The sequence below is a fragment of the Nansenia antarctica genome (genome assembly GCF_963989245.1).
Source record: "Nansenia antarctica genome assembly, chromosome: 16".
Taxonomy (NCBI): Eukaryota; Metazoa; Chordata; class Actinopteri; order Argentiniformes; family Microstomatidae; genus Nansenia; species Nansenia antarctica.
Genome location: NC_137686.1, coordinates 28,842,937 through 28,867,605, shown reverse-complemented (window position 1 = coordinate 28,867,605; position 24,669 = coordinate 28,842,937). Strand labels below are relative to the sequence as shown.

The 24,669-nt window shown below is 44.4% G+C and overlaps 2 protein-coding genes across 2 annotated transcripts in view; one reads left to right on the top strand and one right to left on the bottom strand.

The window, feature by feature from the left end:
- dpy30 (dpy-30 histone methyltransferase complex regulatory subunit) overlaps window positions 1–24,669 on the bottom strand; it is a 439,880-nt gene that overhangs the window by 112,875 nt on the left and 302,336 nt on the right. The gene's annotated exons all lie outside the window — the stretch shown is intronic.
- The window catches only part of LOC308171664 (creatine kinase B-type-like), a gene marked incomplete at both ends in the record, with an annotated part of 38,146 nt that overhangs the window by 5,825 nt on the left and 7,652 nt on the right, over window positions 1–24,669 (top strand). The window contains 2 exons of the mRNA XM_080546536.1: window positions 23,034–23,080; window positions 23,388–23,586. Of these exons, the coding sequence (XP_080402662.1) occupies window positions 23,034–23,080; window positions 23,388–23,586 (246 nt within the window). The remainder of the gene's footprint in view (window positions 1–23,033; window positions 23,081–23,387; window positions 23,587–24,669) is intronic.

Below are 24,669 nucleotides of genomic sequence, written 5' to 3'. Positions count from 1 at the left end.
TTCCTTTACCCGGGCTGCGCCCCGGGCCGATGTAAAAGTTGGATGGGGGGCGCATTATAAATAAAATTAACATTAACATTAACATTAACATTAACATTAAGACATAAGGCAATAGGCATAATACAAGATAAAGGTGACAATATTAGGCCTACAGGGAAGACAAGATACACTGGTGGTGCAACTAGTAATAATAGATAGTTCAGTAATAAAGTGTCTGTGCGCTTAAAATGTTCGTAGTCCGTATACATGGGGATGGGGTGTGCTTGGGGATGATAGTCAATTGTCTACAGTGGGCTTGTTCATGTTCTTCAATGTATGGATATTGATCATTGGATTTATCGGGACGTTACCCACTGAGCACTCGGGAACAGTGAATCAGGAACGGTGCTCAACTTGTCCAGCCTCGCGCTATGTGCAATGAATATGAATATAAATAAAGTAAAATATAAGTAAATATATTTGCATGAATATCTATATGATACGAACAAAGATATATGTAGGTTACATTGTGATGGGTACAGGACAAGGGAGAATAAGATATGTGCAGTGTGCACGTACATTCTTTGTGTGCATAATATGTGAGGTAATATTTAGGTTTATGTCGGTGGAAACGGTATCCATTTCAAAGCGTTTCTCCTGTTTCATCCTTCTGCCAGCGGAGTCGCAGTTGACATTTCTCCAGTTTCTCTGCGTATGCATGGGTGCCAGTGTGCTGAGAGCAGTGGCGGCTGGTGGTAAAACGCGCACGTTTACCCGTACCTCCGCCGTTCTGTTCGTGGTGATTTTAGAGGCAATAGATTATTTTTTTTATATTATTACTAACACCAGAAGACAAGACATACAAACTGTGGTGAGCTACATTGCTTGTGTAACATTAGCTAGTAGCTAAAGGCATTACTTACACCACATCCAGTTAGCCAACTCCGTTTCTCATAAACCGTGGCAGTGAACGCCCGGTTGTAAACTCGTCCCCGATCTCTTGTTTGTTGATTTATTTGCAAATCGGGTCGTTCCGGTCCAAGCTCTTTAATCCGTTTCTGTTGTTGAATTGAACGCCTTGAAAACGGGTTTTCTTTAAGCGAGACAACCGAATTGTCTTTTAGTTCAGAAGCACTTCTCCCAGTAGGACATGCAGCCGCCTCCATTGTTTCACTTTCAAACTAATGTGAGCCGCCAAAGTCACGTAACAGTAATGAGGTCTACAATTGGCTATGGGGAGTTGCCTCCCCTTCCTCCATCTGGGTGATCAATTGGCTATGGCGGAGATCCCTCCCCCTCCATCCGGATATGATCCTTACATTGTAAACAACTAGCTGCGGTCCAGCTGCGGACAGCAAATCTATCACTCGGAAGCTCGATGGACCAATGCATTGTCTGCAATACAACCAGCTTTTCAGGACGCACATTTTTGCGCCCAGGCCAAGAAATAGAGACAGCCAATTGGAGCGCTGCTACAGCTCACGTGTAAGCGAAAAGTATTTGCAGTGCCATAGACATGCATTGACCGGCGTCCCGACTCCTCCCCTATGTATTTTAACAGTGAATTTTACACACACACAGATAAAATGTTTATTGTATTGGAGGATTTTTAATGAATGCTGATAGGCGCCGACAGAATATCAGCCGCATTTTGTGAATAAACAATGTTTATTTAAAAAAAAAAACTTTTACAAATCGCAACTAGGAAGTGAAGGTGGGGGCGGCGCCCCAGCGCCCTCTATCGGCCAGCCGCCACTGGCTGAGAGGTGCGCACAGTCTTCATACATCACAAAATTGTTTCACTCACTTCAACAGTGAAGTGCTCTTTCTTCTCCGCCTTCAAATGTGCGCAATATTTTGCAGACCTCTAAACATACTTCGGAAAGCAACGGCTTTATATTTTAATATATATGCCTGAAGAAGGTCTATGACTGAAAGCTCTCAATCATTTTTTTTTTTTTACAGTGTTTGAGTGTGCGGATGCTGTTCTACTCTTCAGTTCTGAGTGTGCGGATGCTGTTCTACTCTTCAGTTCTGAGTGTGCGGATGCTGTTCTACTCTTCAGTTCTGAGTGTGCGGATGCTGTTCTACTCTTCAGTTCTGAGTGTGCGGATGCTGTTCTACTCTTCAGTTCTGAGTGTGCGGATGCTGTTCTACTCTTCAGTTCTGAGTGTGCGGATGCTGTTCTACTCTTCAGTTATGAGTGTGCGGATGCTGTTCTACTCTTCAGTTATGAGTGTGCGGATGCTGTTCTACTCTTCAGTTCTGAGTGTGCGGATGCTGTTCTACTCTTCAGTTCAGCACCTCAGTCTGATCATGGATGAGCGGTGGGATTTTCTGAGGTTGAGGTTGTCTAAAACTCAGGAAATGTTTAAGCGAGACCTCAAAACCGACTTATTCAATGTCGCCTTTTGTTAACTAAGGGAGACATTGGACATTATAGAACTAAGATCACTATGCTATCTTTATCTTTATTGTGTTGTTGCATCATAACCGCATCATAACCGCATCATAACCGCATCATAACCGCATCCCGCCGCTGGGTGCTGGTAGCAGACTGGCTCTATGTGTAGAGGGGGGGGTGTGGGGGCCCGCCGCTGGGTGCTGGTAGGCAGACTGGCTCTATGAATAGAGGGGGGGGTGTGGGGGCCCGCCGCTGGGTGCTGGTAGCAGACTGGCTCTATGTGTAGAGGGCTGCAAGGGAATGTTCCTGGCGACATAGTGTTCAGGTTTTTACTTTTGCCTGCTCGCGGCTCTGTCAGTATTGATTGATTGATTGATTGATTGATTGATTGATTGATTGATTGACTGAGAATGTTTATTATGTGAAGCGCATTGAGTTGCATCTTGTAGGAAATGCGCTACACAAATAACATTTGATTTGATTTGATTTGATGATTTTCACTATTAGAATACACAAAAGTAGGTGTAAGCACAATCGGAACTTACGACCTGCGGTGTAAAGCCGGCCTAGTGTAGCTGTTGCAGATGGTAAACATTCGTCATTGGCTATGTTCGGAATGGTATACTAGCATACTGCATACTAGCATACTCAGTGAGTATATACTGCATACTGCATACTAAATTCATAATAAGTATGCCAATACCAGCCGACCGTTACTTTACACAGTATGCATACTGCCTCCCAGAATGCATTTCGCCGGGAGCGCCGAATTTAAACCTCCATTTTAAACCTCCATTGGCTAAAAGCTGTAATTTTGGGTCTACAAATGTTAACATGTCATTTTATGAAGTTTTAATATGTTTTCAGGCGAGAAAGTAACCACATATATTCCCAAAATGTGTCCAGTTTATCAAAATAACCCGTTTATAGATCTGATCTGACGGTTTTTTTCGTCTTCTGTTCGCTAGCTGCGTTCGTAAATTTTCCCTGGAAATCTGATCAGCACTCATGGAATGCCTCTTGTCCAATCAAATTACCTGGTCTCTTTATGACGTTGAACCCAGTGTGCGCTCCGGCGCTCTCAGAGCAGATTTACGAACGCACCCGGCGTTGCTTACATTGCTTACTTACGGAGTTCGACAGAAACGACATAACATAATTACAACAAGTTGTAAAATGATTTGAGGGGCCAATACCTTTAGCTAGCTCAAGTAACTAGTTTACTATATTGTTGTCTTAGCAGTTGGTAAAAGAACAGGATTAAAATAAATATATATGAGCAATAACATTGCCAACTACTACAGCCAATGGCTGTGTTCGGAATAGCATACTACTCATACTAGATATGACGTAGATTTGAGTATGCGAGAGCGTTCACACTGTACAGTATGCGAGATTTGAGTATGCAAGAAATGTAGTATATATACTATATTTTCTTAATAATTTAAGTGTGATACGACTGTACACTTTTGGAGTACTGATTCCCCAAAATGCATTTCGAGTCCAGGGTTGCCAGATGGGGCAGGTTACCGCCGAATGGGCTACTGGATTTTGAGGTTCTAGAAAGTTTAGGCTGTAAATTGTCAATCCCATCTGGCAACCCTGTGCGCTTCCAGCCTCGTCAAACTGCGTCATACAAACCCGTCATACAGCTGTTGTTTACATGGTCCGATAGCCTGGGGACCGAAAGCTGCAATAAACATAGTTTTTTGCACAGATTTGAGTGTGCAGATGCTGCTTTCTTGCACTCTTTGATACTCTTCAGCTGCAGCACCCCAGCTAAGTCTGATCACTGATGAGCGGTGGTATTTTCACTATACTGGGAATTAACATGATGAAATGCATTCTTAGACAAGGTTACGTCGTCATGATTACAAATATGCCACTTGAAATGCATGAAACCCAAGTTTATTCATGTCTTATACACACGTTCGCCTAGTATTTGACTGCCTGCAGCCCAATCACGAATGGTCCCAGTATTGTAGCTTCAGACAAGTTGGTTGTTATTGTGCTTGCTGCAGCAAGCCCACGATATGTTATTGCTCATATATATTTATTTTAATCATGTTATTTTACCAACTGTTAAGACAACAATATAGTAAGCTAGTTACTTTAGCTAGCTAAAGATATTGGCCCCCAAAATCATTTTACAACTTGTTTAACAATTATGTTACAATGTTTCTGTCGAACTCTGTAGTGAAGGTATCTAAGCAACGTAAGGTGCGTTCGTAAATTCGCTCTGAGAGCGCCCGAGCGCACACTGGGTTCAATGTCATAAAGGGACCAGGTAATTTGATTGGACAAGAGGCATTCCATGATTGCTGATCAGATTTCCAGGGTCGAATTTACGAACGCAGCCGTAATGTAGCTAGCGAACAGAAGAGGAAAAAAACATCAGGTCAGATATATAAACGGGTTATTTTGATAAACTGGACACATTTTGGGAATATAAATGGTTACTTTCTCACCTGAAAACATTAAAACTAAAAACCAAAATGACAGCTTTTAGCCAATGGAGGTTTAAAATGGAGGCCGGCCGGTACGAAATGCATTCTGGGAGGCAGTATGCATACTGTGTAAACGGTCAGCTGGTTTTGGCATACTTATTATGAATTTAGTATGCAGTATGCAGTATATACTCATTGAGTATGCTAGTATGCAGTATGCAGTATCAGTATGCCATTTCGAACACAGCCATTGTTTTTGATTGATTGATTGAAAACTTTATTAGAATGTTTGCAGAAGTAGGTACATGAAAGTACATATTACATACAAGGTCAACTAACAGGATAAAAACCCAAGAAAGCCACTGGCTTATTTCAATTGGGGTCCTTGATTTTCAATTCATCGTTACATGTAAGACAGACATAAGAAGAGAACTAGTACTATCTACATGATAATACAGACAAATAACTATTACTATCTACAAGATAAACGTACATCCATCATGGGAAGAACAATACAACAAAACATAAGGTATGTACAGCGGGTAGGACAGGTGGGGAAATACACCACAGGTGGGGGCGGGGGACAAAACACAAAGTATGTACAGTGGGTAGTTCGGGTCTTTTAATCTGATTTTTGTTTTAGAGGGTCCAGTTACGGATTGCAGCCTCCTGTAAATGTTTTTTGAGAGTGGTTTTGTCTAGTTCTCATACCGTCATTGTACGGTGTGATACTTGCTACCTTTAAAAGTCTCTGTCCACTGAAAACCATAGTTCAATAAGCTCATATTCTGACAAATCATACTTTAAACATGTTGACAACAAGTTTATTGAGTCACATTACCTTTGTCCTCCAGATTCCTGCCTGCAGACTCAGCCATGCTTGAATGGACTGAAGCAACTTAACCTGCAGAGAGAGAGAGAGAGAGAGAGAGAGAGAGAGAGAGAGAGAGAGAGAGAGAGAGAGAGAGAGAGAGAGAGAGAGAGAGAGAGAGAGATGGGTTAAAGTGTGTCCTTTTAAATGTAAATGATAGTGATGCGTATGTGTTGTAATCAGGGCTCCCTTGATAAAGAGACTATGGTCTCAAAGGGACCTTTCCCCGAATAAAGAAAGGATAAATAGAATAAAAAGTCAGAGTGGACAGAGATAGAGGCAGGTTAAAGAGTTTACACACGTTTCCAAAGGTCATGTCATGTATGCATTCTGCCACTAGGTGTCAGCATAACCACATATATTAACCATGAATGGACTGTGCAAGCCAATCTCAGTCCTAATGTTGGCTACACCGTTATTCACAAGCACAATACTGGCCTCGTCCATGATAACTGTCACCTGAGGTTAACTTGAAGACACCATCCCTCCTAGCCTCCAGCTAACTGGAATCATAATGTCTCGCACAGTTCAACTGTACAGTACAAACAATCATAACACAGTAACAGTCAAACAGGAGTGATAATTAAACAAGAGGAATACTTGATCAGAGGAATAAAAGAACAATTAGTAATTAAATAACTAAGTAATTAAACACAGTTTTCACCACATGAATATGTGTTCAGGCTACTGCTTAACTGTCCCTCCTGACACCGCTCCCTCCCCTCCACGGCCTGGAGAGTTTCTCTGCTGTTATGTTTATAAAAAGGTCTAGTTGCATAGAATAATGTTCTCTTACACTGCGTTCGTAAACTCGCTCTGGAATCTGAGCAGCACTCATGGAATGCCTTTTGTGCGGCATCGCTTTGCTTGTAATATATATATTTTTTACTATTCAGATCGGAAGTTAATGTTTTGCAGATATTAATACATATTGATTTCTTTTTTTGTTTTGACTGCAGGAGGAAATCCACTTGTCCGAACATGAAATGTACTTGTCCCGGACAGACAAGTGGACAAGCCTTAATGCCCTGCTGCTGACATGGATGGTTCACATGACATTTGTGGCATTTAGCAGAAGCCTTTATCCAAAGCGACTTACAACAAATACATTTCGTGATCTTAGAATGAGAAGGTTCTATCTCTGTTTAGAATGATAAGGTTCTATCTCCGTTTAGAATGATAAGGTTCTATCTCCGTTTAGAATGATAAGGTTCTATCTCCGTTTAGAATGATAAGGTTCTATCTCCGTTTAGAATGAGAAGGTTCTATCTCCGTTTAGAATGAGAAGGTTCTATCTCCGTTTAGGGCAGTTCAGAGATATTGAGCGTCAACGTTTTTACATTCCATTATGTTCTGTGAGATGGAACCTTTGTATTTTATGAATTACTAACTCAAAAATGGCAACATTTTAAAAATAACACCACACAGGCATTAATAAACCCCTAATGGATCGGATTATATAAAAAAAAAACTCAAATTTGACCAAAAATGGAGATAGAACCTTATAATTCTAACGTCACGATTTGTCTAAGTACGTGAGTCATCTATCCACCAGTCATCATAGTCACATAGTCATCTGTGGTCTGGCTTGGAGTCAGAAAGCAAGAAGACGAAGATTAGAAGAAAGCTGGAAGATTTTTTTCTTTTAAGGACCCCAATTGAAATAAGCCAGGGGCTTTCTTGGGTTTTTATCCTGTTAGTTGACCTTGTATGTAATATGTACTTTCATGTACCTACTTCTGCAAATCTTCTAATAAAGTTTTCAATCAATCAATCAAAGGTTCAAACACAACAGTAAATTGAATGTCTAGTGAAACCTATAGAAACTGATTTCCTGTTGTAAGCTCACAATGAAACCTGTTTTTCTCCACATTTGAATATATGCAATTACCCTTTTGTCTGTATCCGACCCTAGAAAGCCAGAACAATGCTGAGTCACACCAGAGTGATTGCCCGGCATTGTTCACCCTACGGTCCCACTCCTCCCTTTGTAATACTGTAAGGAAGGGAGGGTCAGATTCCCCCTAACCTTCATCCCCATCATCTTCCTCATGGACAGATCCATATTCATCCCTTTTGTGGCCAATCTTAATCTAAAAGGGTTAGGGTTAGGGTAATCATTGATTACCCCATCGTAACAATTTTAAATAATTACAAAATATTGTTTAATGAATACATTTGAAACTTAAGGATACATCATTATCAAATCAATAGTAGTCAAATGTGTTATTTGCATACACATAAACTCACTGGCCACTTCATTAGGCACACCTTGGGGTTGGACCCCCTCTTTTGCCTTCAGAACTGCCTTCATTCTTCGTGGCAGATTCAACAAGGTGCTGGAAACATTCCTCAGAGATTTTGGTCCATATTGACACTATAATATCACGCAACAGCCCGTCTGGCACCAACAACCATGCCAGGTTCAAAGTCACTTAAATCACCTTTATTTCCCATTCTGATGCTGGTTTGAACTTCAGCAGATCGTCTTGACCATGTCTACATGCCTAAATGCATTGAGTTGCTGCCACGTGATTGGCTGATTAGATATTTGCGTGAACAAGCAGTTGAAAAGGTGTACCTAATGAAGTGGCCGGTGAGAGTATAATAAATTATTATTAATATTTATTGCTTTTTCTCAATCTTTGGATTTGGACAAGTAACTCGAGCTCTCGGACAAGTACAAGATAAGTTCACTTGTCCGAAAGACAAGTACCTGAAAAAGCTTAATGTCAAGCCCTGAGTAGGCTAGGCCTGCTCTGCTCTGTACAGATCTACAACATTGGCTTGTTGACTGAAGGCACTGACCCCTGCATCTTCCTCTCTGCTGCCATTTCACCACTTCTACCACTCAGCTCCTTTAACAGATACCCCCATCAATATGAGCCCACAATTAAAACTGCGTAACCGTGGTAACCTTCAACTGGACATTGTTCTGAGTGAGCCCTTGGTTAGTTCTGACGAGAGTCTTACCATGGGTCCTTGTCAGCGCGTCACAGGTTCCCTGCTTCCCTTCTTCCCTGCTGTCTGCTCCAAATGGCTGATGGGGTGGAGGCAATGGTGATGTTATCCTGTCTCTACCTGTCCCCGCCCCCGCCCCACACCTGCTGACTGACAAAGACACATCTGTACTGGAATGCAGGTTATGATATGATCTAAACTGAGTGACTGATTGATATCATTCGCCCTTGTTCTGGTCTTACTGTACATATCTTAACTGAACATATCTTAACTGTACATATCTTAACTGTACATATCTTAACTGTACATATCTTAACTATACATATATTAACTATACATATCTTAACTGTACATATCTTAACTGTACATATCTTAACTGTACATATCTTAACTGTACATATCTTAACTGTACATATCTTAACTGTACATATCTTAACTGTACATATCTTAACTGTACATATCTTAACTGTACATATCTTAACTGAACATATCTTAACTGTACATACCTTAACTGTACATATCTTAACTGTACATATCTTAACTATACATATATTAACTATACATATCTTAACTGTACATATCTTAACTGTACATATCTTAACTGTACATATCTTAACTGTACATATCTTAACTGTACATATCTTAACTGAACATATCTTAACTGTACATATCTTAACTGTACATATCTTAACTGAACATATCTTAACTGTACATATCTTAACTGTACATATCTTAACTGTACATATCTTAACTGTACATATCTTAACTGAACATATCTTAACTGTACATATCTTAACTGTACATATCTTAACTGAACATATCTTAACTGTACATATCTTAACTGTACATATCTTAACTGTACATATCCAGTGGAAACTCTTTTTTTACCAAAACCTGGTAACACATTTTTGCTTCCAAAAATGACATTTTAAGGCTTTAAAATGTTGAAGCTTTAATCAAATCACTGAATTAGTATACTTTTATACAAGGCAACATAAATTGGCAGTAATCAACATGAATATTTTTTTCGAAGAGGCTGTACCACTGTGTATTTAAGGCTGTATGGAACAACGCCAGAGGCCAGGGAGCTGTTGACAATGTCAATACAAGGCTATACAATTATAACCAACAATGTGTCCTTGCTTTTGAACACGAGCTAAAACGAAAGTATATTTACAAGTCAAGTCTTGAGGTGGATTTGTGAGCCAGAAGTTGAAATGTGTATGAATTATAAGGTATGTTGCAGATCAATGTTCTTCCAGGGCCTCCTAAACGCTAGATTGACTCTTAAATAAGGTGAGAAGGATAGAGTAAACATGGGAAACCCAGAGGGCTAACGGCTTGGGAAACCATACATGCCTAAACAAATGTTGTTTCTAAAAAGCTTCAGCAGGAATGCGTCAGGTCAGAGTTCAGGGAGGGCCATCTGGCTGAGGGAGCCAGAGGGCAGCGGGATGGGCAGCCAGGATACCGATGGAACAGCACTCTAATACCAGAGGGGAGGTAGTAAGTAAGTAAGTAAAGCTTTATTTATACAGCACCTTTCATACAAGACATGCAGCTCAAAGTGCTTTACAACAGGAATAAGAACATAAAGTGAATAAAAAACATATATAAAAACATATACATGCATAGAATGAATATAAAAGCAGGGGAAAACAGTCAAAAGAAAAGGTAAAGATCTAACTTTCCATATCCCTTTCATCTCCCCACCTTACACAGTCGTTCTGTACTTCCCACTGGCTTTCCACCAGCACCACAAACATCAGCTTTTGGAAAAAAAACTTCTTCTGACTGTTGCTGGGAACCTCTAATAAACCTGCGATAGATGATCTCAGTGTTCTTGAGGGCACATAATTGGCAAGGGAATTAGCTATGTACTTTGGGCCTCGCTCATTAAGGGCTTTGTATATAAGGAGGAGGACCTTAAAATCAACCCTACATGTTACTGGCAGCCAGTGCAGAGTAGCTAGGACCGGAGTAATGTGTTCTCTCCTCTTGGTTCTAGTTAGAAGTCGAGCTGCAGAGTTTTGAATGAGCTGAAGTCTTGCAGTAGTTTTTTTAGGAAGGCCAGTAAAAAGTGTGTTACAGTAATCGAGCCGGCTTGAGACAAAGGCATGAACCAGTTTTTCAGCATCTTTTTGGTTTATAAGTGGTCTTACTTTAGCAATGTTTCTAAGGTGAAAGAATGATGTTTTCTTCACCTTGTTAATATGGGACTTGAAGCTTAGGTCTGAGTCGAAAATAACACCTAGACTTGTAACCTCACGAGCTAAAATGAAAGTCAATTGTCTTAGACAAATGAGCAATGTGGGAAGTTACTTGTTGAACGGATATAAGGAATGGTTTTGGAACCCTAACCCTTTGCAAATGGATCTCGACCGTGTGCTATTGTGCCTTACAATGAATGTGGTCTATACTTGAACAAACAACAGCTCTGATTTCTGTGATAATTTACTAGTCAGTAATTGAGTAAATGTAAATGAGATATTGAAAGAATTGCCCACGACAATATCTTAACTGTACATCTATCTTAACTGTACATCTATCTTAACTGTACATATCTTAACTGTACATCTATCTTAACTGTACATATCTTAACTGTACATATCTTAACTGGACATACATATCTTCGCCCTTGTCTGTACATGTTAACACACAGACAGACAAACACACACACACACGCTCACACTCACACAGACAAACACACACACACACGCTCACACACACTCACACACACGCTCACACACAGACAAACACACAAATACAACAACAACAAAAACTAGGTTTTAGAAGAAGGTGATAGAAGAAGGTTTCTCCTTCTATCAGTGGCCCCGGGCCTGAGCTGGATTACTCTTCCTGCCACGACTGGTGGATTGATGATTCACTTGCTTAGTATTCAAATGTATTGATTGTAAGTCGCTTTGGAATAAGGCGTCTGCTAAATGCCCAAAATGTACATGTAAATGTAAACACACACGCTCACACACTCACACACACACTGACCCAGGAGGATGTGTCGGATATGAGATAGAAGTGTGACTGATACTGATAATAATAATTATGTGCGTGCGTGTGTGCGTGCGTGCGTGTGCGTGTGTGTGCGTGCGCGTGCGTGCGTGTGGGGTCAGTTTTGCCTTGTGGCCAGGGGTGCCCTTAACAAATGTAGGCTAGTGAAGGGCACCCCTGGATGATGTCATCAGCATGCGCCAGGTGAAGACAGGTGCATGCTTACCTGGAGCACGTCGAGACCAAAGAGCTTTGCATTGTTGTTCCACTGAGTTTGAAAGGAAGTTAATGTGCCTTTAGAAAGCTTTTCATTTTGTTTGGGGTTGTGACATCATATCCTTTGTTTGTAGGCCAATGTCTACAGCTACACACACAGTCCTCCACCTGCTGTGTGTCATCATAGCGTTAGCCTATACTACTCCATAGTAACCGCGAGTAGCCATAGTAACCGTGAGTAACCCAATACAAGATACTTACCTCAGTGTAACAACACTCTATGAAGATGGTCTGGTCTAATATGTGTGTGTGTGTGTGTGTGTGTGTGTGTATGTACGTGTGTGTGTGTGTGTGTGTGTGTGTGTGTGTGTGTGTAAAAGAGAAGTTCACGTGTGTGTGTGTGGACGCGGGGGTTGTGTCATCTGTGTGTCACTCCCCCTCCAACATGCACACACACACACGCACACGCACACACACACACACGCACACACACACATACACACACACACATACACACACGCACACACACACACACACACACACACACACACACACACGCAGCAGTGCTAACTCACATTGAGTTATAAAAAGAGTGACATTGTTAGGGCCATGCAACATGACACCCGGGGGGGGGGGAGTGGAGGGGTGATGACATTCTCAGGATATTCTTAGACCTTTTGTTCAGAGACCAACTGAGACGAACACACACACACACACACACACACACACACAGACCTGAACCACCACAGACTGACAGACACACAGACACACAGACACACAGACACACAGACACACAGACACACAGACAGACAGACAGACTTCTCATTTGACAGATGTGGAAGATGAAACGTAAGTGCCGTTCGTGCCGCCGCATGCTCTTTCACACACAGGAGAGACAGACAGGGTGGTAGAGAGACAGACAGGGTGGTAGAGAGGAGAGAGTGTGAGACACAGGAGAGACTGACAGGGTGGTAGAGAGACAGACAGGGTGGTAGAGAGGAGAGAGTGTGAGACACAGGAGAGACTGACAGGGTGGTAGAGAGACAGACAGGGTGGTAGAGAGGAGAGAGTGTGAGACACAGGAGAGACTGTGTTCAAAAACAAAACTCAAATAAGCTGCAAGCATTTCCACACATGGTGGAGAGACAGACAGACTGGTGGAGAGACAGATAATTAGTCAGTAACTTGTTTCATATCTGTTTTAAAGAGTTGGAATTGATGAATGTGTCACTCCTCAACAAATACAAACACAGGTTCATAAACTCTTCTGTCTCTATAACAGCTCTATTAGGCCGTGTTCACACTTGACTTCTTTTTTTATACAAAAGCGCAGGCTTCGCCGCCTTTTTCCCAGAACGCATTTCGGACCAGCTAGCAGCGGGCAATTTAAATCGTCCATTTTAAACCTCCATTGACTAAAAGCTGTAATTTTGGCAATACAAATGTTAACATGTCATTTTATGAAGTTTTAATATGTTTTCAGGCGAGAAAGTAACCACATATATTTCCAAAATGTGTCCAGTTTATCAAAATAACTCGTTTATATATCTGATCTGACGTTTTTTTTCGTCTTCTGTTCGCTAGCTGCGTTCGTAATTTCACCCTGGAAATCTGATCAGCACTCATGGAATGCCTCTTGTCCAATCAAATTACCTGGTCCCTTTATGACGTTGAACCCAATGTGCGCTCCGGCGCTCTCAGAGCGAATTTACGAGCGCACCCTGCGTTGCTTAGATACCTTCAATGCGGAGAAACATCGTAACATAATTACAACAAGTTGTAAAATGATTTGGGGTCCAACATCTTTAGCTAGCTCAAGTAACTAGTTTACTATATTGTTGTCTTAGCAGTTGGGAAAAGAACAGGATGAAAACAAAAATATCAGGAATAACATATCGTGCTCTGCAGCAAGCACAATTACAACCCAACTTGAAGCCACAATACTGGGACCATTCGTGACTGACAGTCAGTCAAATACTAGAATATGTAATAAACTTGGATTTCATGCATTTCAAGTGGCATCTCTGTAATCATGACGATATAGTCATGTCTAAGAGGCAGACAAGGCTTCCCTTTAACTCCCCGAGGCTACGACTATTACCAAGTCTATCGCTGGGTATATTTGCAAGGTGTGTTGTGTTGAACTGGGTATATTTGCAACAGTGTTGCAGAAAATGAAGATTTCTGTCGAATGCTGCTAACACTGGAACCAAGTTATGAAACACCAGTAGCAATCACGAGTTGTTCAACTGGTAGTGCTACATTGTTTTTGTAGACTTGGTGGGTCTGACGTCTCGGAGCACCGGTTAGGTTACTAGGGAAGGTACACGCATACCTACTCTCCTCGTCCTGATTGGTCAGCTGTCAGAAAGGCGCTTGACAGTGTGAACACTGTCTTACACCTGTCTTACACCTGTCTTACACCTGTCTTACACCTGTCTCACCTCTGTCTCACCTGTCTTACACCTGTCTCACCTCTGTCTCACCTGTCTTACACCTGTATGAGGTCAGGACCACAATGCACCAAGAGTGGAAACACTTACAAAATGGAGGGAGGGCATTTGTTAATAAGTTTTACATAGAACAACACATATGTGACAAGGTCTGTTGAAAAAGTCCACAAGTTGGGCAAGTCTTTTTTCTTTCTTTTTTTCTGATTGTTAAGTTTCAAATGATGATGGGTCATACACTGAATTCAAATGATGATGGGTCATACACTGAATTCAAATGATGATGGGTCATACACTGAATTCAAATGATGATGGGTCATACACTGAATTCAAATGATGATGGGTCATACACTGAATTCAAATGATGATGGGTTACACCTGTCTCACACTGAATTCCGAAAATAGTTGAAGAGGACATGCTCATTAGAATAATATTATAAATCTCATTAGAATGTTGGCACAACTCAAACCAGATAGAGATGAAATCACTCTGAATCAAAACTGTCTCTCACCTGTCTCACCTCTGTCTCACACCTGTCTCACACCTGTCTCACCACTGTCTCACACCTGTCTCACACCTGTCTCACCTGTCTCACCTCTGTCTCACACCTGTCACCTCTGTCTCACACCTGTCTCACACCTGTCTCACACCTGTCTCACCTGTCTCACCACTGTCTCACCTCTCACACCTGTCTCACACCTGTCTCACCTGTCTTACACCTGTCTCACCTGTCATACACATGTCTCACCTGTCTCACACCTGTCTCACACCTGTCTCACCTCTGTCTCACACCTGTCTCACACCTGTCTCACCTGTCTCACCTCTGTCTCACACCTGTCTCACACCTGTCTCACCTGTCTCACCTCTGTCTCACACCTGTCTCACCTCTGTCTCACCTGTATCACACCTGTCTCACCTGTCTTACACCTGTCTTACACCTGTCTCACCTGTCTCACACCTGTCTCACCTGTCTTACACCTGTCTTACACCTGTCTCACCTGTCTTACACCTGTCTCACCTGTCTTACACATGTCTCACCTGTCGTACACATGTCTCACCTGTCTTACACCTGTCTCACCTGTCTTACACCTGTCTCACCTGTCTTACACCTGTCTCACCTGTCTTACACCTGTCTCACCTGTCTCACCTGTCTCACACCTGTCTCATACCTGTCTCACACCTGTCTCACCTGTCTCACACCTGTCTCATCTGTCTTACACCTGTCTCACCTGTCTTACACATGTCTCACCTGTCTTACACCTGTCTCACCTGTCTTACACATGTCTCACCTGTCGTACACATGTCTCACCTGTCTCACACACGTCTCACACCTGTCTTACACCTGTCTCACCTGTCTTACACCTGTCTCACCTGTCTTACACATGTCTCACCTGTCGTACACATGTCTCACCTGTCTCACACCTGTCTCACACCTGTCTCATCTGTCTTACACCTGTCTCACCTGTCTTACACATGTCTCACCTGTCTTACACCTGTCTCACCTGTCTTACACATGTCTCACCTGTCGTACACATGTCTCACCTGTCTCACACACGTCTCACACCTGTCTTACACCTGTCTCACCTGTCTTACACCTGTCTCACCTGTCTCACCTGTCGTACACATGTCTCACCTGTCTCACACCTGTCTCACACCTGTCTCACACCTGTCTCATACCTGTCTCACACCTGTCTCACCTGTCTCACCTGTCTCACACCTGTCTCACACCTGTCTTATACCTGTCTTATACCTGTCTTATACCTGTCTTATACCTGTCTCACACCTGTCTCACACCTGTCTCACACCTGTCTTATACCTGTCTCACACCTGTCTCACACCTGTCTCACACCTGTCTCACCTGTCTCACCTGTCTCACACCTGTCTCACCTGTCTCACACCTGTCTCACCTGTCACACCTGTCTCACACTGTCTTATACCTGTCTCACACCTGACTTACACCTGTCTCACACCTGTCTCACACCTGTCTTATACCTGTCTCACACCTGTCTCACACCTGTCTCACACCTGTCTTATACCTGTCTCACACCTGTCTCACCTGTCTTACACCTGTCTCACACCTGACTTATACCTATCTCACCTGTCTTACACCTGTCTCACACCTGACTTATACCTGTCTCACCTGTCTTATACCTGTCTCACCTGTCTTACACCTGTCTCACCTGTCTTACACCTGTCTTACACCTGTCTCACCTGTCTCACACCTGTCTCACCTGTCTTACACCTGTCTTACACCTGTCTCACCTGTCTTACACCTGTCTCACCTGTCTCACACCTGTCTCATCTGTCTTACACCTGTCTCACCTGTCTTACACATGTCTCACCTGTCTTACACCTGTCTCACCTGTCTTACACATGTCTCACCTGTCGTACACATGTCTCACCTGTCTCACACACGTCTCACACCTGTCTCACACCTGTCTCATCTGTCTTACACCTGTCTCACCTGTCTTACACATGTCTCACCTGTCTTACACCTGTCTCACCTGTCTTACACATGTCTCACCTGTCGTACACATGTCTCACCTGTCTCACACACGTCTCACACCTGTCTTACACCTGTCTCACCTGTCTTACACCTGTCTCACCTGTCTTACACATGTCTCACCTGTCGTACACATGTCTCACCTGTCTCACACCTGTCTCACACCTGTCTCATACCTGTCTCACACCTGTCTCACCTGTCTCACCTGTCTCACACCTGTCTCACACCTGTCTTATACCTGTCTTATACCTGTCTTATACCTGTCTTATACCTGTCTCACACCTGTCTCACACCTGTCTCACACCTGTCTTATACCTGTCTTATACCTGTCTCACACCTGTCTCACACCTGTCTCACCTGTCTCACCTGTCTCACACCTGTCTCACCTGTCTCACACCTGTCTCACCTGTCACACCTGTCTCACACTGTCTTATACCTGTCTCACACCTGACTTACACCTGTCTCACACCTGTCTCACACCTGTCTTATACCTGTCTCACACCTGTCTCACACCTGTCTCACACCTGTCTTATACCTGTCTCACACCTGTCTCACCTGTCTTACACCTGTCTCACACCTGACTTATACCTATCTCACCTGTCTTACACCTGTCTCACACCTGACTTATACCTGTCTCACCTCTGTCTCACCTGTCTTATACCTGTCTCACCTGTCTTACACCTGTCTCACCTGTCTTACACCTGTCTTACACCTGTCTCACCTGTCTCACACCTGTCTCACCTGTCTTACACCTGTCTTACACCTGTCTCACCTGTCTTACACCTGTCTCACCTGTCTTACACATGTCTCACCTGTCGTACACATGTCTCACCTGTCTTACACCTGTCTCACCTGTCTTACACCTGTCTCACCTGTCTTACACCTGTCTCACCTGTCTTACACCTGTCTCACCTGTCTCACCTGTCTCACACCTGTCTCATACCTGTCTCACACCTGTCTCACCTGTCTCACACCTGTCTCATCTGTCTTACACCTGTCTCACCTGTCTTACACATGTCTCACCTGTCGTACACATGTCTCACCTGTCTCACACACGTCTCACACCTGTCTTACACCTGTCTCACCTGTCTTACACCTGTCTCACCTGTCTTACACATGTCTCACCTGTCGTACACATGTCTCACCTGTCTCACACCTGTCTCACACCTGTCTCATCTGTCTTACACCTGTCTCACCTGTCTTACACATGTCTCACCTGTCTTACACCTGTCTCACCTGTCTTACACATGTCTCACCTGTCGTACACATGTCTCACCTGTCTCACACACGTCTCACACCTGTCTTACACCTGTCTCACCTGTCTTACACATGTCTCACCTGTCGTACACATGTCTCACCTGTCTCACACCTGTCTCACACCTGTCTCACACCTGTCTCATACCTGTCTCACACCTGTCTCACCTGTCTCACCTGTCTCACACCTGTCTCACACCTGTCTTATACCTGTCTTATACCTGTCTTATACCTGTCTTATATCTGTCTCACACCTGTCACACACCTGTCTCACACCTGTCTTATACCTGTCTTATACCTGTCTCACACCTGTCTCACACCTGTCTCACCTGTCTCACACCTGTCTCACCTGTCTCACACCTGTCTCACCTGTCACACCTGTCTCACACTGTCTTATACCTGTCTCACACCTGACTTACACCTGTCTCACACCTGTCTCACACCTGTCTTATACCTGTCTCACACCTGTCTCACACCTGTCTTATACCTGTCTCACACCTGTCTCACCTGTCGTACACATGTCTCACCTGTCTCACACCTGTCTCACACCTGTCTCATACCTGTCTCACACCTGTCTCACCTGTCTCACCTGTCTCACACCTGTCTCACACCTGTCTTATACCTGTCTTATACCTGTCTTATACCTGTCTTATACCTGTCTCACACCTGTCTCACACCTGTCTCACACCTGTCTTATACCTGTCTTATACCTGTCTCACACCTGTCTCACACCTGTCTCACACCTGTCTCACCTGTCTCACCTGTCTCACACCTGTCTCACCTGTCTCACACCTGTCTCACCTGTCACACCTGTCTCACACTGTCTTATACCTGTCTCACACCTGACTTACACCTGTCTCACACCTGTCTCACACCTGTCTTATACCTGTCTCACACCTGTCTCACACCTGTCTCACACCTGTCTTATACCTGTCTCACACCTGTCTCACCTGTCTTACACCTGTCTCACACCTGACTTATACCTATCTCACCTGTCTTACACCTGTCTCACACCTGACTTATACCTGTCTCACCTCTGTCTCACCTGTCTTATACCTGTCTCACCTGTCTTACGCCTGTCTCACCTGTCTTACACCTGTCTTACACCTGTCTCACCTGTCTCACACCTGTCTCACCTGTCTTACACCTGTCTTACACCTGTCTCACCTGTCTTACACCTGTCTCACCTGTCTTACACATGTCTCACCTGTCGTACACATGTCTCACCTGTCTTACACCTGTCTCACCTGTCTTACACCTGTCTCACCTGTCTTACACCTGTCTCACCTGTCTTACACCTGTCTCACCTGTCTCACCTGTCTCACACCTGTCTCATACCTGTCTCACACCTGTCTCACCTGTCTCACACCTGTCTCATCTGTCTTACACCTGTCTCACCTGTCTTACACATGTCTCACCTGTCGTACACATGTCTCACCTGTCTCACACACGTCTCACACCTGTCTTACACCTGTCTCACCTGTCTTACACCTGTCTCACCTGTCTTACACATGTCTCACCTGTCGTACACATGTCTCACCTGTCTCACACCTGTCTCACACCTGTCTCATCTGTCTTACACCTGTCTCACCTGTCTTACACATGTCTCACCTGTCTTACACCTGTCTCACCTGTCTTACACATGTCTCACCTGTCGTACACATGTCTCACCTGTCTCACACACGTCTCACACCTGTCTTACACCTGTCTCACCTGTCTTACACCTGTCTCACCTGTCTTACACATGTCTCACCTGTCGTACACATGTCTCACCTGTCTCACACCTGTCTCACACCTGTCTCACACCTGTCTCATACCTGTCTCACACCTGTCTCACCTGTCTCACCTGTCTCACACCTGTCTCACACCTGTCTCACACCTGTCTCACACCGGTCTCACCTGTCACACCTGTCTCACACTGTCTTATACCTGTCTCACACCTGACTTACACCTGTCTCACACCTGTCTCACACCTGTCTTATACCTGTCTCACACCTGTCTCACACCTGTCTTATACCTGTCTCACACCTGTCTTATACCTGTCTCACACCTGTCTCACACCTGTCTTATACCTGTCTCACACCTGTCTCACCTGTCTTACACATGTCTCACCTGTCGTACACATGTCTCACCTGTCTCACACCTGTCTCATACCTGTCTCACACCTGTCTCACCTGTCTCACCTGTCTCACACCTGTCTCACACCTGTCTCACACCTGTCTCACCTGTCACACCTGTCTCACACTGTCTTATACCTGTCTCACACCTGACTTACACCTGTCTCACACCTGTCTCACACCTGTCTTATACCTGTCTCACACCTGTCTCACACCTGTCTTATACCTGTCTTATACCTGTCTTATACCTGTCTCACACCTGTCTCACACCTGTCTCATCTGTCTTACACCTGTCTCACCTGTCTTACACATGTCTCACCTGTCTTACACCTGTCTCACCTGTCTTACACATGTCTCACCTGTCGTACACATGTCTCACCTGTCTCACACACGTCTCACACCTGTCTTACACCTGTCTCACCTGTCTTACACCTGTCTCACCTGTCTTACACATGTCTCACCTGTCGTACACATGTCTCACCTGTCTCACACCTGTCTCACACCTGTCTCACACCTGTCTCATACCTGTCTCACACCTGTCTCACCTGTCTCACCTGTCTCACACCTGTCTCACACCTGTCTCACACCTGTCTCACACCGGTCTCACCTGTCACACCTGTCTCACACTGTCTTATACCTGTCTCACACCTGACTTACACCTGTCTCACACCTGTCTCACACCTGTCTTATACCTGTCTCACACCTGTCTCACACCTGTCTTATACCTGTCTCACACCTGTCTTATACCTGTCTCACACCTGTCTCACACCTGTCTTATACCTGTCTCACACCTGTCTCACCTGTCTTACACATGTCTCACCTGTCGTACACATGTCTCACCTGTCTCACACCTGTCTCATACCTGTCTCACACCTGTCTCACCTGTCTCACCTGTCTCACACCTGTCTCACACCTGTCTCACACCTGTCTCACCTGTCACACCTGTCTCACACTGTCTTATACCTGTCTCACACCTGACTTACACCTGTCTCACACCTGTCTCACACCTGTCTTATACCTGTCTCACACCTGTCTCACACCTGTCTTATACCTGTCTTATACCTGTCTTATACCTGTCTTATACCTGTCTCACACCTGTCACACACCTGTCTCACACCTGTCTTATACCTGTCTCACACCTATACCTGTCTCACACCTGTCTCACACCTGTCTCACCTGTCTCACACCTGTCTCACCTGTCTCACACCTGTCTCACCTGTCACACCTGTCTCACACTGTCTTATACCTGTCTCACACCTGACTTACACCTGTCTCACACCTGTCTTATACCTGTCTCACACCTGTCTCACACCTGTCTTATACCTGTCTCACACCTGTCTCACCTGTCTTACACCTGTCTCACACCTGACTTATACCTATCTCACCTGTCTTACACCTGTCTCACCTGTCTTACACCTGTCTCACCTCTGTCTCACACCTGTCTCACGCCTGTCTCATCTGTCTCACACCTGTCTCACCTGTCTCACCTGTCTCACGCCTGACTTACACCTGTCTCACACCTGTCTCACCTGTCTCACACCTGTCTCACCTGTCTTATACCTGTCTCACACCTGTCTCACCTGTCTCACACCTGTCTCACCTGTCTCACACCTGTCTCACCTGTCTCACACCTGTCTCACACCTGTCTCACCTGTCTCACACCTGTCTCACCTGTCTCACACCTGTCTCACACCTGTCTCACACCTGTCTCACCTCTGTCTCACACCTGTCTCACCTGTCTTACACCTGTCTCACCTGTCTCACACCTGTCTCACCTCTGTCTCACACCTGTCTCACACCTGTCTCACCTGTCTCACACCTGTCTCACACCTGTCTCACCTATCTTACACCTGTCTCACCTGTCTCACCTGTCTCACACCTGTCTCACCTATCTTACACCTGTCTCACCTGTCTCACACCTGTCTCACACCTGTCTCACCTCTGTCTCACACCTGTCTCACACCTGTCTCACCTGTCTCACACCTGTCTCACCTCTGTCTCACACCTGTCTCACACCTGTCTCACCTGTCTCACCTCTGTCTCACCTGTCTCACACTGTCTTATACCTGTCTCACCTGTCTCACCTGTCTCACCTGTCTTACACCTGTCTCACCTGTCTTACACCTGTCTCACCTGTCTTACACCTGTCTCACCTGTCTTACACCTGTCTCACACCTGTCTCACCTGTCTCACACCTGTCTTACACCTGTCTCACCTGTCTCACACCTGTCTCACCTCTGTCTCACACCTGTCTCACACCTGTCTCACCTGTCTTACACCTGTCTCACCTGTCTCACACCTGTCTCACCTCTGTCTCACACCTGTCTCACACCTGTCTCACCTGTCTCACCTCTGTCTCACCTGTCTCACACTGTCTTATACCTGTCTCACCTGTCTCACCTGTCTCACACCTGTCTCACCTGTCTTACACCTGTCTCACCTGTCTTACACCTGTCTCACCTGTCTTACACCTGTCTCACCTGTCTTACACCTGTCTCACCTGTCTCACACCTGTCTCACCTGTCTCACACCTGTCTCACCTGTCTCACCTGTCTTACACCTGTCTCACCTGTCTTACACCTGTCTCACCTGTCTTACACCTGTCTCACCTGTCTTACACCTGTCTCACCTGTCTCACACCTGTCTCACCTGTCTTATACCTGTCTCACCTGTCTCACACCTGTCTCACCTGTCTCACACCTGTCTCACCTGTCTTACACCTGTCTCACACCTGTCTCACACCTGTCTCACCTGTCTCACCTCTGTCTCACCTGTCTCACACTGTCTTATACCTGTCTCACCTGTCTCACCTGTCTTACAGCTCCCATCCTGTTCCCCCAGGAGGCCAAGTACAGGCCCATTCTAGAGGTACAGTAAGCAGCCTTTCACTACTGTGTGTGTGTGTGTTAACTCGCTACGCTATGATCTATGTTATGCGATGCTATGCTATGCTATGCTATGCTATGTTATGCTATGTTATGCGATGCTATGTTATGCTATGCTATGTTATGCTATGCGATGCTATGTTATGTTATGCTATGTTATGTTATGCTATGCTATGTTATGCTATGCTATGCTATGTTATGCTATGCTATGTTATGCTATGCTATGCTATGCTATGCTGTGAGATGCGAGGTGAGCGTAGCTGGTTGACTTCCTGCCTGCGCGTCCCCAGAGTCTGGTCCCCCCGGACCCCATGTCCCTGTTCAGCCTGAGGAGGGGTTCCCCGCAGGAGGAGTTCCCGGACCTGAACAGGAACTACACGGTCATGGCCCGCGTGCTCACGCCCGCCATGTACGCACGCCAGTTCCACCGCGCCACGGAGGGCGGGGTCATCTTCGATGACGTCATACGCCCTGGCCTCGAGGAGCCAGGTGATGTCAGCAGTGATGTCAGCAGTGATGTCATAGCAGTGATGTCATAGCACTGATGTCAGCAGTGATGTCAGTAGTGATGTCAGCAGTGATGTCAGCAGTGATGTCATAGTGATAATAATAATAATAACAACAATAATAATAATAATAATAACTTTTTATTTGTATAGCGCTTTTCCTGCAAACGTTGCAGCTCAAAGTGCTCCAATCATTATATAATCATTATTTTATTATTTAGTAATTTAAAGGGGGTTTTTAGTCTTGACTTGAACATATGTGCTGAGGTTGCATCCCTAATGTAAACTGGCAGTGAGACACAATCTGGAGCATAAAATGAGAATGCAGCCTCACCAAACCTCTTCTTTTGTACATACAGAGAAAACCAGCGTCAGAAGACCTGAGAGCTCTATTGGGCTGATATGCTAGCAGAAGACCTGAGAGCTCTATTGGGCTGATATGCTAGCAGAAGACCTGAGAGCTCTATTGGTCTGATAGCAAAAGGTCCTTCACATATTCTGGTGCTGTGCCAGTGAGAGCTTTATAAACAAGCAGAAGGATCTTGAAATAACTAACTTAACAGGAAGCCAGTGTAGAGTCTCTAAAATAGGAGTTATATGAGCTCGTCTGCTTGTTTTGGTTAAAACTCTCTCTGCTGCATTTTGGACTAATTGCTGCTGGCCAACAGCTTTCTGAGAGAAGACCAGAAAGGAGACTGTTACAATAGTCCAAACATGTAATAACAAAAGCATGCATTAACACTTTAACTTTTGCAATATTCCGTAGATGATAAAAAGCATTTCTAGTGATCGATTTGATGTGAGGCTCAAAGCTTAAGTCAGAATCTATAATCACACCTAGATTCGTAGCTTCATGTTTGCAGTTTGAAAGCAACGTTCCCATGGTATTCGACAATTTGTCTTTTTGTGGTTTTGGTCCAATGACAAGAACCTGATGTCAGCAGTGATGTCAGAGTGATGTCATAGTGATGTCAGAGTCTATAGAGGTCTATAGTGAATGCTTTGTGTCACATTCCTCTGTGTTATTTGTTGCCCTGTGTGTCTGTCTGTGTGTGTGTGTGTGTGT